The sequence below is a fragment of the Papio anubis genome, chromosome 14 (genome assembly GCF_008728515.1).
Source record: "Papio anubis isolate 15944 chromosome 14, Panubis1.0, whole genome shotgun sequence".
NCBI classification, from domain to species: domain Eukaryota; kingdom Metazoa; phylum Chordata; class Mammalia; order Primates; family Cercopithecidae; genus Papio; species Papio anubis.
This window is the reverse complement of record NC_044989.1, coordinates 23,693,528-23,710,220: the sequence shown is the minus strand read 5'-3', so window position 1 is coordinate 23,710,220 and position 16,693 is coordinate 23,693,528. Positions and strand designations below refer to the sequence as shown.

At 47.7% G+C, this 16,693-nt stretch overlaps 1 protein-coding gene across 2 annotated transcripts; it reads right to left on the bottom strand.

The window, feature by feature from the left end:
* Positions 1-2,295: 2,295 nt before the first annotated feature.
* FKBP1B (FKBP prolyl isomerase 1B) lies at positions 2,296-16,007 on the bottom strand. 2 transcript variants are annotated; one of them, XM_031654971.1, is made up of 4 exons: positions 15,822-16,007; positions 11,741-11,788; positions 4,904-5,016; positions 2,296-2,954 (listed from the first exon to the last, which is right to left on the bottom strand). In XM_031654971.1, the coding sequence occupies exons 1-4, from the start codon at positions 15,856-15,858 to the stop codon at positions 2,910-2,912; spliced, it is 243 nt and encodes an 80-aa protein (XP_031510831.1). In that variant the 5' UTR covers positions 15,859-16,007; the 3' UTR covers positions 2,296-2,909. The 2 variants fall into 2 exon arrangements, with proteins under 2 accessions (XP_031510831.1, XP_031510830.1); XM_031654970.1 differs by having other exon boundaries at positions 2,296-2,909; positions 15,822-16,003.
* Between the last annotated feature and the right edge of the window lie 686 nt (positions 16,008-16,693).

Below are 16,693 nucleotides of genomic sequence, written 5' to 3'. Positions count from 1 at the left end.
CGCGCCCGGCGACCTTGATCTTATTACTGCTCTTCTGTTTAACAACTTTAGTGGCTTTCACAGGCCAATGTCCAAACTCATTAGTATGCTGCATCATAATTTTCTGCATCATCTTTTAAAGCTCCCGTAAAATGGTTTCATTTCCCAGTTTACCTGCAGAGCCTAGTCTGTCCTCTCCAGGTGCTAGCCAGTATGTATTTGCACTTTTGGGGGAGTTCTCTTAGTGGGTGTCTTCTGTGACCCACCTCAGCTATAAATACTCTAGACCAAGATCTTTTATATACCCCATAGTGGGCACCTGAAATAGTCCTTGATGCCATATTTAGTTATTGGTGTCACAGGAGAAAATATGCATATGTCTTTTATGCAGGCTGACTTCTAAGAAATTATTGTAGGCATTTGTGTCATCAAAGAAAGCCAGGAACCAAGACATTCTGAAGGAAATACCTTCTGGCTGGTCTAGTCCCACAGTAGAGGTGAGCACAGGGACTTTGGGTGACTAAAATGCAAGGCAGTTCCTTTCTCTTATTTTGTGCGTCCTAAACCTCTGCTTCTTCATTAGCTCCTCCACCCTCAGCAAAGGAATACAGCCAGGATTTCTTGGAGACAAAAAAGGTAGATCATGTAACCAAGATGATATGGCCTCATAGCATGTATATGACATCATGTGACGTGTATCAGTGGGTCTATGAGGAACACTAGCAGTACCTGTTACCAGCCCCTCCCTCCTCAATCTTGAAACAATTCCAAGTTGTCACTGATAGAAAACCCTATTGGCTGAGTGCAGTAATTTAAACCCGTAATCCCAACACTTTGGGAGGCTGAGGAGAGAAGATAGCTTGAGGCCAGGAGTTCGAGACCAGCCTGGACAACATAGTGAGATTCCCCCATCTCTATTTTTTTAAAAATAATAAATAAATGCTTAAAAAAAAAAAAAAGAATAACCCCAACTATGGCCAGGAGTTTTTCTCACCCTATACCAACTGAAAGAAAAATGTTTGAGGCTGGACGCAATGGTTCACGCCTGTAATTCCAGCACTTTGGGAGGCTGAGGCAGGCGGATCACAAGGTCAGGAGGTTGAGACCATCCTGGCTAACATGGTGAAACCCCGTCTCTACTAAAAACACAAAAAATTAGCCGGGTGTGGTGGTGGGCGCCTGTAGTCCCAGCTACTCGTGAGGCTGAGGCAGGAGAATGGCGTGAACCCAGGAAGCAGAGCTTGCAGTGAGCCAAGATTACCCACTGCACTCCAGCCTGGGCAATAGAGTGAGACTGCGTCTCAAAAAAAAAAAAAAGAAAAATGTTTGAGCACATTGCCCCAGGCTCCTCTGACCTATACATAACCTATACCAATAAGTGGGTTGATTTTAAAACCTAACTGGTGTTTCTGGTCAGTTACAATAAATGTTGATGAAATAAGCACTATATGTGGAAAGAGTTCAGAATCATACATTTTTCCCAAAAGTAATTCCTCAGTGTAAGTCAGAACAAATCTAGGTGAAACTAAGCAGTGTATGTGAAAACAAGCTCAGAATCACACATTGTTTTCACAAGGAACTTCCCAGTGTGAGTTAGTATATGACTTCAAGCCCTTAATACACCTTTATTTGTTTGGACGCACAAAGTGTTCTGTTTCCATCTGGGTGAGTGGGGCTCATCCCTCTGGCTGTAGTCCAAACAAAGATTGCAAGAGCACATAAGGTGCTCAAATCCCACATCTGATTGCTAAGCTACAAGATTTGGAGCCTATATTTCTTTAGTTATGTAGAGGAGGATTCTGAGCCTGAGATGAGTGGCAGGTAATATCTACTTTGCAGGGTTGCTTAGAGGATCGATGGTAATAATTTAAAACTATATACAGCCAGGCACAGTGGCTTACACCTGTAATCCCATCACTTTGAGAGGCCAAGGCAGGTAGATCACTTGAGGTCAGGAGTTCAAGACCAGCGTGGTCAGTATGACAAAACCCTGTCTCTACTAAAAATACAAAAATTAGCCAGGCGTTGTGGTGAGCATGAAAATCATTTGAACCCAGGAGGCGGAGGTTGCAGTGAGCCAAGATTGTGCCACTGCATTCCAACCTGAGTGACAGAGCGAGACTCCATCTCAAATAAATAAAAAAATAAAAAAGTATGTAGAACAAGGCCCAGCATGTAAAATGCTCACATTGTAGCTATTATATTTATCACTCGCCTAGCTACTTGGAACCCTGCTTCCTTTCCACTCTTTCCCAGGGGCAACTGGCTTGTGTGGTCCACAGAGCACTTCCTACCTAAAATAAGGATGGACAGGAGTTTGTCAAGCACAGAGCCTTTATTTTACATATTTCCAAAGAGGACATTGTTTAAGTGAGCAGCCAACAGAATTTATAAGAGAGAAAGTGACAGCAAAGGTAACTGGCTCAAGTCCCTCTGTGTACGCCATGTACATTTCATGTCTGAGCACCTTGTGTATGTGGCTTAAGTGAAGGTAAGGCAGTGTAGATTGTGCGAACAAGAGATCTGTGTTCTGTCATCAGGAAAGGCTACTACATGCATCACACAAAATGCACAACCTGAAATGCTTCAATCTGCAACCGAAGTTTCCTCAAGCAAGGATTCGCATGAACACTGACGAACACATACAGAGCAACTTGGGCAGAGAGAATGGATGATGCCATGGGGCAGTGAGGTTAGCACACTGATCAAGAGCCCCAAACGGGAGGAGCCGTCCCAGTGGCAGAGCAGGCTAGGAGGGTGAGCAGCAGCCATCTCCAGCCACCTTGAGTTCCTTCCTGCCTTCACTCTAAGTTGAGCAGCTCCACGTCAAAGATGAGGGTGGCATTGGGAGGGATGACACCGGGGTGGCCCGTGGCTCCATATGCCACATCAGGGGTGCAGGTCAGCTTCGCCCTCTGCCCCAAGCTCATCTAGCAGGGATGGGGGCAGATGGGGAGAGGAGAAAGAGGACGCAGCTTGATTTAAAAGAAAAAAGTTAGATGACTATGGCATTTTCCCAAACCATCCTCAGTGTTAACTCTGAAGATCTCAGATGAATTTTACATGGGTTACATTGAAATTTTGCTAAGAGCTGTAACAAATGCAGATTCTGCTTCAGCAGAAATGTGACTGTGGAGCAGTAACCCTCACAGAGCGTTCTCAAATTCATGCATCTGACAAACATTACTGGTTATTCAATTTGTATATGACTGAAACACTTTCATTTGTTCACCCTCTTCCAAAGAATAGGCCTCTTTAGGAAAGAGGGTATATGAATAGCACATGTAAATACTCAAGTAGGTGACAGGAGCAGTTCATTAAAGTGGTTTAGAAACTAGAGTCACCAGCAAGGTGGCAAGGGGGACCTACTGTGGCCAACCATGGTGGCTCACACCTGTAATCTCAGCACTTTGGGAGGCCAAGGTGGGCGGATCACTTGAGTCTAGAAGTTCAAGACCAGCCTGGCTAATACGGCAAAACCCTGTCTCTACTAAAAAATACAAAAAGGCCGGTGTGGTGGCTCATGCCTATAATCCCAGCACTTTGGGAGGCCGAGGCAGGTGGATCACCTGAGGTCAAGGAGTTGGAGACAAGTCTGGCAAACATGGTGAAATCCCATCTGTACTAAAAATACAAAAATTAGCCGGGCAGATGGTGACGGTGCACACCTGTAATCCCAGCTACTCAGGAGGCTGGGGCAGGAGAATTGCTTGAACCTGGGAGGCGGAGGTTGCAGTGAACCGAGATTGTGCCACTGCACTCCAGCCTAGGCAACAAAGTGAGACTATGTCTCAAAAAAAAAAAAAAAACAACAACAGTAGCTGGGCATGGTGGCAGGTGCCTGTAATCCCAGTTACTTGGGTGGCTGAGGCAGGAGAATCGCTTGAATCCAGGAGGTGGAGGTTGCAGTGAGCTGAGATTGTGCCACTGCACTCCAGCCTCGGTGACAGAGTGAGACTCTGTCAAAAAAAAACACCAAAAACAAGACCTATTGTAAGGGAGCATCATAAGGACTTCACAGACAGACCAAGGAAGAAGAGCTTGAACCAGGGCTCATCACAGCAGTTGTTGAGAACCCGCTCAGCATTAGTAGGACAATTGGTGAAATTTAAATCTATTTTTGAATTTTGAATAATCAAAAATTTGAATAAGTAATATTGTATCAGTGTGAATGTCCTGGTTTTGATAATTGTACTATGGTTATGCAAGAAGGGGAAGCTGAATAGAGTATAGAAGAACTCTGTACTATTTCTGTAATATTTTTGTAAGTCTGAAATTCTTTCCAAAAAAGCAAAAAAAACAAAAAATCTTTTTGGCCTACTCCACCCCAACTCTTCCGCCACCTCAGTCCCAGACAACTGGTAGACCTCAGCTAGTTTATTTTTTTGTTTTGTTTTTTGAGACAGCGTCTCACTCCATCGCCTGGGCTGGAGTACAGTGGCACAATCTCTGCTCACTGCAACCTTCACCTCCCGGGTTCAAGTGATTCTCCTGTCGCAGCCTCCCAAGTAGCTGCGATTGCAGGTGTGCACCACCACACCTGTATTTTCAGCAGGGACAGGGTTATACCATGTTGGTGAGTCTGGTCTTGAACTCCTGGCCTCAAGTGATCCGCCACACTCGGCCTCCCAAAGTGCTGGGATTACAGGCATGAGTCACCATGCCTGGCCCTCTCAGGTAGTTCTAAGCAAGCCTAGGGGATGTGCTTGGGATGAGAGCTCCCAGGGACACAAAAGAGTCATGCTGGCAAGGAGAGGGGTGGGGACACAAAGCCAGGAGGGGATACCAGATGGCGTTGCCATGCCCTGGCGGTAGAGTCAAAGCAGTAGTGGTCTGTGAGTGGGTGAAGGTGGAGGTGGAGGGCAGAGTGCTGAGCCCAGATCCCCAAGTCTCCAGATCTCCTTTAATGTGAATCCTCACCTACCTGGGCTGCGCCCTCTTCAAAACCTTTGATGACTTCCTGTTTGCCAATTCTGAACTTGAAAGGTTTGTTTCTGTCTCTGGATGAATCAAATTTCTTCCCATTTTGGAGCATTCCTGTCAAAGCAAGAATCGGGTGCAATAGAGCTGTGGTCATGAGTTAACTCCCAATTCAGATTCCACATGTCTAAAATGGAATGCCTTTTCTGCACACACCTGCTCCTCTTCCAATCCTCCCTATCCATCCTGTTGCCCAGGCAGGAAATCTGGACACTTCCCTCTGCCTCACCCCCACATACTACCTATCACTAAGTCCTCCATATCTTTGTAATCCACCTATTTTCTTCATTTCTATTTTATTTATTTATTTATTTATTTATTTATTTGAGACGGAATCTTGCTATGTCACCCAGGCTGGAGTGCAGTGGCACGATCTCAGCTCACTGCAACCTCCACTTCCCAGGTTCAAGCGATTCTCCTGCCTCAGCCTCCCACATTGCTGGGATTACAGGCGCCTGCCACCACACCCGGCTGATTTTTGTATTTTTAGTAGAAACAGGATTTCGCCATGTTGGCCAGGCTGGTCTTGAACTCCTGACCACAGCACCTGCATCAGCCTCCCAGTGTTGGGATTACAGGCCTGAGCCACTCTCCTGGCCTTTTCTTTGCTTCTATTACCACCACCAAGTAACCAGCTTATTTCACCTGTACACAGGAAGAACCTCCTAACTGGTCTTTTTGATCCTCTTTTACCCGCCTCCATTTCGTTGTTCACTTGGCATCCAGACTGATTTTTTTTTTCTTTAAACACAAATCTGATTCTATTACTCCCCTGCTTAAAATACTTCAATAGCTCCCCAGGGCAGAATTCAAATGCCTACCTTGCATACAGGCACTTCACGATCCAGCTCTTGCCTGCTTATAACCCTCTCTGTTCTCCCCTTCCTTCCCTTCCCTCTGTGTCCTATTCAGGTCATGCCTTTCTCAAATTCCTCTGCACTTTTCAACTTTTTTTTTTCTGAGTCGGAGTCTCCCTCTGTTGCCCAGGCTGGAGTGCAGTGGTATGATCTCGGTTCATTGCAACCTCCACCTACCAGGTTCAAGGGATTTTCCTGCCTCAGCTTCCTGAGTAGCTGGGACTACAGGTACCTGCCACTGCGCCCGCTAATTTTTTTCATATTTTTAGTAGAGATGGGGTTTTGCCATGTTGGCCAGGCTGGTCTCAAACTCCTGACCTCAGGTGATCTGCCCACCTTGGCCTCCCAAAGTGCTGGGATTACAGGCGTGAGCTATCATGCCCAGCCAGACTTTTCAACTTTTTTATGTCACTTCCTCTGCCTAAAGGTCTGTTTTCCCAGCTATTCCAGCCTCAGGTTGAGTCCTCACATAAGGTTCCTAAGGTTTCTTAAGTTTCCTCCAAAAGGCAAAACCCAAAGATTGCATCATCCCCTACTGCAGGGAACAGTGTCAGGTGACCTAGCTGGTCAGAGGTGGCCTCCAGACTCTGTACTAATAGGGCTGTTTGAAACCAGAATCCCCCCAGGTGCTAGTCCAGCAGTTCCGGGTCCCCCAGTTTCTGCTTCAGAAGCCTTGTCATCCCCATGTCCACATGTCATCTCAGTTCAGCAACTCAAGGCCCAACAGCTATTCTCAATTCTTCTGTGACTCTGACTCAAAGATCAGACCTTCTGTAAATGATGCGGTTCCATGACTGCTCCTGGCAGTCCCTGGACCACCACAAAAGGCCGTTTGGGACTAGAAAAAGACCTTGCTTGAACGTCCAGAGACTGGGTTTTGACTTCACTCTGGCACTAACTCATTGTGTGACATTGGGCAAATCACTTCCTCTTCCAGGGCCTCAGATATGTCATGTTTAACATAGGAAGCGTGGCCAGCTTAGTGTTGGAGCATCTATGATGCCACTTCCTAATTCCTTCAACTAAAATGTATATTAGAGAAACAGACTTATTTAACTGCTCTCTCAGTAAAATACATCAGGCTTTTGCCCTGGGTACTAAATGAGGCAAAGGAGAAAACCCTTCTGGCTACACAGAGGTACATGCAGGTGGATGCTAACAAGATCAAATACAATCTCGTGCATTTGCTAAGGTTGCTAAGATATTCAAATACACAAAGATACTTGTGCATGCTCACATGCACTTATGCACTCACACTCAGGAGAAAAGATGTGGTGGCCAAAGAGATGCTAAGAAAATATTTAGATACATAGATCTACATACATTCACACAGATACGTACTTGTACAAATATGCACACGGATATGCACACACACGCACACATTCACATACTATTTATACACCAACTTTCCTTTCTCATTCCTTAGTTTCTTCAGGTTTTATGTGACTTAATCTACTTTGGATAAATAACTTCAGTTATCTCTTGCTAAAAGTTCAGCCAAAACCATGCAGTCTAGAAACAGACCCACTTATACAGTGATTTGATTGGACAAAGATGCCACTGCAATGCAGCAAATAAAGGATTTTTTTTTCTTTTTTTTGCATTAAGGTTGTTGAGTCAACAGTATATTCATATGGGAAACAGTATATTCATATGGGAAAAAAAATGAACCTTAACCCCTACCAAATCCACACACAAAAAAATCAATTCCAGATGAATCATAAACCTAAATATGAAAGATAGAATAATAAAGCTTCTACAAGATAATAAATAGAAGGATATCTTCATGACCCAGAGACAAAGATTTCTTTTTTTTTTTTTTTTTTTCCTGAGACGGAGTCTCATCTCTGTCACCCAGGCTAGAGTGCAGCAGCTCGATCTCAGCTCACTGCAACCTCCACCTCCCGGGTTGTTCAAGAGATTCTCCTGTCTCAGCCTCCCAAGTAGCTGGGATTACAGGCATGCACCACCATGCTTGGCTAATTTTTGTGTTTTTAGTAGAGACAGGGTTTCACCATGTTGGCCAGGCTGGTCTCAAACTCCTGACCTCAGGTGATCCACCCGCCTTGGCCTCCCAAAGTGCTGGGATTACAGGCATGAGCCACTGCACCCGGCCTGATGAAGATTTCTTAAACTGAACACAGAAAGCACTAACCATAAAAGAAAAGATTGATAAATCTAGGCCGGGCGCGGTGGCTCAAGCCTATAATCCCAGCACTTTGGGAGGCTGAGACGGGCGGATCACGAGGTCAGGAGATCGAGACCATCCTGGCTAACACGGTGAAACCCCGTCTCTACTAAAAAAAAAAAACAACAAAAAACTAGCCGGGTGAGGTGGCGGGCGCCTATAGTCCCAGCTACTCGGGAGGCTGAGGCAGGAGAATGGCGTGAACCCGGGAGGCGGAGCTTGCAGTGAGCTGAGATCCGGCCACTGCACTCCAGCCTAGGCGAGAGAGCGAGACTCCGTCTCAAAAAAAAAAAAAAAGATTGATAAGTCAGACTTCATCAAAATTAGGAACTCTGTTCAGGCCAGGTGCAGTGGCTCACACCTGTAATACTAGCACTTTAGGAGGCCAAGGTAGGAGGATCAGTTGAGCCCAGGAGTTCGAGACCATCCTGGGCAACATAGGGAGACCGCCCTCTCTACAGATAAATTAAAAATTAGCCAGATGGCCGGGCCCCGTGGCTCACACCTGTAATCCCAACACCTTGGGAGTGAGATCCTATCTCAAAAACAAAAAAGAAAGAAAAAAAATTTTATAAAGAAAGAAAATAAGAAAAAATAAACAATAAAAAAGGACTTCTATTCAAAAGCTACTATTAAGAGAGTAAAAAGGCAAGCCACAGTGTGGGAGAAGATGTTTGGGATAGATATAACCAACAAAAGACTCATATCCAAAACATATACAAAACTCCTATAACTGTGATTTATACCTATAATCCCAGCACTCTGGGAGGCCGAGGCAGGTGGACCACCTGAGGTCAGGAGTTTGAGACCAGCCTGGCCAACATGGCGAAACCCTGTCTCTAGCAAAAACCCAAAAATTAGCCGGGCACGGTGGCTCGCACCTGTAATCCCAGCTACTCAGGAGGCTGAGGCAGGAGAATCACTTGAACCTGGGAGGTGTAGGTTGCAGCGAGTGAAGATCGCACCATTGCACTCCAGCCTGAGCAACAAGAGTGAAACTCCGTCTCAAAAAAAGAAAAAGAAAAAGACAACCTAATTTTTTTTAATGGGCAAAATTAGAGCAGTCTAAAGAGGATATCCAAATGGCCAGTAGGCACATGAAAAAGTGCTCAACGCCATTCATCATCAGGGAAACACAAATCAAAACCACAACGACCAGTCTGGCCAACATGGCAAAACCCCGTCTCTACAAAAAATACAAAAATTAGCTGGGTGTGGTGGTGTGCACCTGTAATCCCAACTACTTGGGAGGCTGAAGCACAAGAATGGCTTGAACCCGGGAGGCAGGGTTGCAGTGAGCCGAGATCTTACCACTGCACTCCAGCCTTGGTGAAAGAGCAAGATCTTGTCTTAAAAAAAAAAAAAAAACCCACAATGAAATGGTACTGAATACTCACCAGAGCAGGCCAAAACCAAAACAAAGCCTGGCGTGGTGGCTCATTCCTGTAATCCCAGCACTTAGGGAGGCTGAGGCAGGCAGATCACCTGAGGTCAAGGGTTTGAGACCAGCCTGGCCAATGTGGTGAAACCCCATCTCTACTAGAAATACAAAAATTAACCGGGTATGGTGGTGGGTGCCTGTAATCCCAGCTACTCGGGAGGCTGAGGCAGGAGAATCGCTTGAACCCAGGAGGCAGAGGTTGCAGTGAGCCAAGATTGTGCTATTTCTCTCCAGCCTGGGCAACACAGACTCTGTCTCAAAAAAAGAAAAAAATAAATAAACAAAACAAAACCTGACAATACCAAGTGTTGGGGAGGACACAGGGTAACTGGCACTCTCCTACACAGCTGCCTAGAGTGGAAATTGGCACAATGACTTTGGAAAGCTGTCGGACAGTACAGCTAATGCTGAGTCTAGGTACCCCACTTCCAGGTATATACCCAACAGCAACATGCACATATGTTTGTACACATGTACACTAAGAGATGCCTGCAAGACTGATCAAAGTGACACTGTTTGTAATAAATAAAAACTATGAACAACCAAAATGTTCATCAGCGGTAGAGAGGATACATAAATTGCAACATACTCATACATTAAAATACTGTAGAGGAATAAACCACTCTGGATATATCTCGCAGACATAATATTGAGTGACATAAGCCAAACACAAAAGAGTACATATGCTATGGTTCCATTAAGATGAAGTGCAAAAGTAGGCAAAACCAATCCATGGAGACAAAAGTCAGAGTAATAGTTGCCAGCCAGGCACAGTGGCTCACACCTGTAATCCCAGCACTAGGAGGCCATGGTGGAAGGATCACTTGCATACAGGAGTTCGAGACCAGCCTGGACAACATAGTGAGACCCTCATCTCTACAAGAAATTAAAAATTAGCCAGGCATGGTGGCTCGTGTCTGTGGTCCCAGCTAGTCAGGAGACTGAAGCAGGAGGATCACTTGAGCCCGAGAGGTCGAGGCTGCAGTGAGCTGTGCCACTGCACTCAGCCTGAGTCACAGAGTGAGACCTTGTCTCAAAACAACAACAACAACAACAAACCAGAAAAACAATGATAGCTACCTTTAGGGAGGTGAAATGAGTGGAAGAAGGCATCAGAGGGACTTTTGGGGATGCTGGTAATGTTCTATGCTTCTCTGAGTGGTAGTTACCTAAGTGTGATCACTTTGAAAAAATTCATTGACCTGGACATCTTACATTATGTTCTCTACTATATTTATATTTAACTTAAAAGTTTCCCAAAAGTCCCACAGTCTCCTGCTGTGTTTGATAAGACAGTCTCTCCCAAGACCAGAGCTGCTGCCCTATGTATGTATTGTGGAAGGACTTTGCAAAAGGATGTTGTGGTTTCAGTAACTTGATAAATACTGGTCTGTCTACAACATTTAAAATTGTTAAATCAATTACACAGGTCAGAGGCCCCAGAGGACCCATGGTAATTAGGCCACATCACCAGGAGATAAAACATGGTCCAGCCCACTGACATCAGCGACCAGCAACACAACTGCTGAAAACATCCACACCGTCTGCGTAGAATTAACCTTGTGCTTCACGCTGGCTCACAGAACTGCTAAAAATGGCCCCATCCGAATATGTCCTAGGAATTAACCTGGCCTTGCTGTCTGCTAAATGGCTGTCATCGAGTTTGCCACTTTAGGAAACAGGTCACAAGGTAGGGTGCTCACCCCCCTTGGAACAAACACCTGCTCATGATCTTCCTGCCAGCAGTCCTGAGGAACTCGCTCTACCTCAGCTGCAGATAAAGAGCATCCAACAGGGATCAGTCCCGCTCTGGGCTCCCCCAGCACCCAGAGACAAGCACTGCCATCACCCGACACCTCAAATGGCATCAGAGCCTCTGGGTGACTTCTCTGTCCTCTCCCCTCCTCTTCTTCTCTAATGATACTGCAGGATGGAGAGAGAGTCTGCTGGGAGCTCTCGGAGGGATTTCTAAATATCAGACAGACCCAGCAGGGACAGGGGCTCCACCATGCCTGCAACAGAAGGAAGGGGACTGAAGGTGTTTGACTCACCTAGAAGCTGGCACCATGGATGGCCCTTGCTGGTAGAAGAGGGAAAGAGTTGGCCTTCCAAGCCTCCTTTATCATTGCCACTAGACTGGCTGGGAGGAGTAGGGGATGGCTGGTCACAGGGAGACCCTGCTGCCTTGGGCTTTAGGTCTGATTCAGAGGCAAGCACCTCTGGAGAGAAGCTCAGAGGACAGCCCTGCCTTGGGAGGGGCAGGACTGGAGTGGGGGCTGAGGGGGTGAAACTTACCTGTGTAGTGCACCACACACGTCTGGCCCTTCTTGGGGAATGTCCTTCCTGCAGGGAGACATGAGGGCAGATGAAGGAGTAGGGTATTGGAAAAACACCTGGGACATTAAGTATGATCCTGACCAAGAGCTCCAGCCTGCATTCCCCTCCACGCCATGCAGATGCCTGTGGAACTAGTTCTGGCTCCTGGCCCTGTACGAGCCAGAATGAATCACGTCACCTCTCTGGCCTGGATTTACTTTACCCCCTGAGTTTTCTCAACTCTGCTCTCTCCTGGGCTTTCCCACCACCCACCCCCACTTTCTTTGATTGCCCCTTTTACTTCACATCATCCACTCCACAGACATTTACAGTTGGCCTCCTATGTGCCAGGCCTGGACCAGACTTCAGACATGCAGAGCAATGTATAAACTCATGAGGAAGGTAGGGAAACAGACACACAAATACCAGATTATAATGCAGATTAGAATCCATCCATCAAGGATGAATAAACGGAATCATTTACAAATATTTGCTGAGAGGCCAGGCATGGTGGCTCACATCTGTAATCCCAGCACTCTGGGAGGCTGAGGCATGAGGATCACTTGAGCCCAGGAGTTCTGGATCACTCTGGGTAACATAGGGAGACCCCATCTCTAAAAAAAAAAAAAAAAAAAAAAAAAAAAAAAAAAAAAAAAATTCTTTTCAATTAGCCAGGTGTGATGCTGCACACCTATAGCCCCAGCTACTCAAGAGACCGAAGTGGAAGGATTGTTTGAGCCCAGGAGGTCAAGGCTGCAGTGAGCTGTGTTCATGCTACTGCACTCTAGCCTGGGTGACAGAGTAAGACCCTGTCTCAACAAACAAACAAAACAAAACAAAACAAAACCACAAATATTTACTGAGTACCTATGGGGTGCCACGCCTGTGCCTGATCACAGGGATACAGCAGTGAACACTAGAAACAAGATCTCTATCCCTGTTCTTTTAGAGTTTACTTTTTTTTTTTTTAAGAGTAGGGGTCTCAGTGTGTCACCCAGGCTGGAGTGCAATAGCATGATCTTGGCTTAGTGCAGCCTTGACCTCACGGGCTCAAGCAATCTTTCTGCCTCTGCTTTCTGAGTAGCTGGGACTGCAAGTGCATGCTGCCATGCCCAGCTAATTAAAAAAAAAAATTTTGTAGAGACAGGGTCTTGACATGTTGTCCAGGCTGGCCTTGAACTCCTGGGCTCAAGAGCTCCTCCCATCTCAACCTCCCAAAGTGTTGAGATTATAGGCATGAGCCACCACACCTGCCATGGACTTTATATTCTAATAGACAGAGACAATACTTAAATATGCAAAACGATTATGGATTATGATGAATACTCTAAAGAAAATACACACAATGATGTATTAAAGGGAGATGCAGTGGGACAGACCATTTCAGACAGAGTGGTCCAGGATGGCCTCTTGAAGAAGGTGCCCCTGGAACTAGGACTTGAAGGATGAGCAAAATACTGGGAATTAGCACTTGGGGAAGGAGTAACAAGTGCACAGAATCAATCCATTTGCAGCGAGCAAGGAGGTTAGGTGGAAAGAAGGGAGGGAGGACAGAGGTGGGAAGGAGATGGATCATACAGGGCTTGCAGAGCCGGATTTCATACTAAGTGCAATAGGAAACCACTGGACGGTTTTAAGCCAGAGAATGACATAATCCGAATTAAGATTTTATAACATCACTCTGACTGCTATGTGTAGGATGGACAGTTAGGCGTCTGTTGCAATAATCCAGACAAGAAATCAATGATAGCTTGATTTAAGGTAGTGGCAGCAGAGAAGAGAGTGAAATAGACTGGAGACATATTTTGGAAGCAGAGCTGACAGGGCATGCAATCAAATTGGAAATGGGGTCCATGAGGACAAAGGAGACAACAAGAACGATGCTTGGGTTTTCTGTTTGGGCAACTGGATGAATAGTGGAACTATTTCCTGAGATAGGGAAGACGGGAGGAACAGATTTGTGCGGGTGGCAATCTTGAGATGCCTATTAGACATCTGAGTTTATATTGCAAGTAGGCAGATGAAGAGTCTGCACTGGAGATATAAATTTGGCTGGAATTTAAAGCTCTGGGGCTAGATAACAAAGCCTAAGGAAGGCTAACCACAGAGCCAACATTTAGAGGACTTTATGGGAGCCTGGAGGAGGGAGCAGCTAACTGACTGCAGAAGTCAAGAAAAATATCATAGAGGAGAGAATGGCGAAGCCAGGTCTTGAAAGACAAGTAAGAATTTGCCAGAGGAAGTAAAAAAACACCATCTGGGAAGAGGGAATGACATGTAACATGTTCAAAGGCCTTCAGTCCAGCAATAGCGGGAACCCTGTCTGTTTCAACGCTGTCACCTTAGGGCCTAGCACACACGTTCAATAAATATTTGCTGAACGAGTGGTGTGTTCGACAACTTGCAGGCAGCTTGGGAAAGCTGGAGAAAAAGTTGGTGGTGGGCTCAGGACAGGTGGTGAGAGATGAAGCTCTAGTGTGGAAGATGAGAATAGACCACAGCACCAAAGGCCCCTCTGCCTGGGGGAGAGGGAAGAATCATTAAAACATCTTCTACCTGAGGGAGGGGCATGGTCAAATATGCATTTGTTTTCTTCTTCTTCTTCTTCTTATTTTTTTTGAGATGAGTCTCGCTCTGTCACCCAGGCTGGAGTGCAGTGGCACAATCGGCTCACTGCAACCTCTGCCTCCTGGGTTCAAGCCATTCTCCTGCCTCAGCCTCCCCAGTAGCTGGGATTACAGGCACGCACCACCACGCCTAGCTAATTTTTGTATTTTTAGTAGAGACGGGTTTCACCATGTTGGTCAGGCTGGTCTTGAACTCCTGACCTTGTGATCCACCCGCCTCGGCCTCCCAAAGTGCTGGGATTACAGGTATGAGCCACCACATTTTAAGAAGAGTCTTCAGGCTATGATGTAGAAAGGGAGTGAATATGAGATTGGGGATGAGATTGAAGGCAGGGAGGAGAGGCTGAAGATGGGGAGATTAGCTCAGGGGCTGCTGGGGGATGAAAAGGCCTCAGGGAGACGCTTTCTGGGACCCAGCATCAAGGTTTCCTGCGTGGGCAAAGAATCCTGTACCCCAGGGGATATCCAAAGTAGTGGTTGGGATTGGACAAGGAGCATGGCCTGGAGCCAAGAAGTTCTCCAATTTCCTGGGGAGGGGAGCTGTTCATATTAATAATATCTGATATGAAGTTTGCCCATCAAACCCTGCAGACAATGGGAGCTTTGGTATGAATTAAATTTCAAGAAATAAAGAAATGGCTATTCCTTGCATACTCAGACCCAGTAATACAAGGGCTTGGGAAAGTGAGATAAGGAAGGGGTATGAGGAGGATCACTTAGGGGAGAAGGTGGGAAGCGCAAGTTCTGTTTTGGATTTGCTGACTAGGGAGCACCTTGGGACCTCCAAGGAGAGGTCCGGCCGCAGGTCGCAGGGCTGGGCTTAGAAGCTTCAATGTGGAGGCCATGGGAGTGGACAGGGTGGCCAGGGAGTCTGAACGCGGCGGGAGGATAAAGCGAGATCCGGAAGCCGGCAAGGGAGCGCTTCCCCCTTTCCCAGCCTGGGTCTGTCCCCACAGCCGCTCACAGCCCGGCCCACAGGGAACCGACCGACAGGAGGCCCGGCGGGGGACGCGCTAGGAGGAGGTCCCGGAGCAGCGGAGACCCGAGAGCAGGTCCTGCTTTCCAGAGCTCGCCGAGCAGGGCAGGGAAAGCTAAGCCGAAACCCAGCCTGGGGTATCAGCAGCAGCGGATAACCGAACGGTAGCAGCGGCGACAGGAGCAGCCCGGGGTGGTGGGCCGCAGACCCCCGGCTCCGGGCCGCAGACCCCCGCCTCCAGGCTGCCACCTACATTCCCCTAGGTGAGTCGCGGAAGAGGATGGTGGAGGATGGTCTCCTAGACCCCCAAGAATCCCGTCCGGGGTCTCCGCCTGCCCTCCCCATCCAGCCCCCCGACCCTTCAGCACCCTCCGCGCCACCTCCGAATCAGACCCCCGCCCTCCGGGCTCCGCCCGGGGACCCCTCCCCTCCCCCGGCTCCGGAGGGAGCCCGGTACCGTCTCCGGGGGAGATGGTCTCGATCTCCACGCCCATAGCGGTCCCACAGGCCCCGCCTCCGGGGGTCCCTGCTGCTGCCCGACCCCGGCTCTGCTCCGGTCCCGGCCCCGCAGTCGCTCCGGCTCGCCTCCCCGCCGCCACTGCAGAGCCAGAGGAGGTGCGGCTGGAGTCGGGACCTGCGCGGGGAGGGGCCACTGGGAAGGGGGCGGCGGGGCGGAGCCGCGCGGAAAGGTGGGGTCGGCCGGGGCGGGGCCCGGGGGAAGGGACCCCGCCCGGCTGTTAGCGAGCCTGGCCCCGCCTGACGACATTAACCCACTGACCAGGGAGCATGGTAAGCACAACCACATCCTCCATCCATCCATTCATTCGCCCATCCGTCCAACACACATTTATTTAGCATCTAATCTGTACTAAGCTCTGGGAAGTCAACCCGGTCCTACAGACTTGTGGGGGGTGGGGGGCAGAAGGGGCAAAGGCCGGCAATTAAACCATTATTTTATTTTTGTTTTTTTTTTTTAGAGAGAGAGGATCTTGCTCTGTCGCCCAGGCTGGAGCCCAGTGGCGCGATCATAGCTCACAGCAACCTCGAACTCTTAGGCTCAAGCGATCCTTCTGCCTCAGTCTCCCAAGTAGCTGGGACTAGAGGCTCGAGCAACCACACCCAGCTAATTTTTTGTTTTTTGTAGAAACAGGGTCTCGCTGAGTTGCTATCTAATGAAACCATCACTTTAATTAGATGCGCTCAGTGCCGTGCTGTTCAGAGCGTTGCGGAAGCACCGAAGAGGTTCCTACCCTCGCTAGGCGTCCTGGATCTGTAGGAGCAGAGCTCGGGGAGGGAGGGAGAACACCAGTCATTGCTGACTCTCCCCCA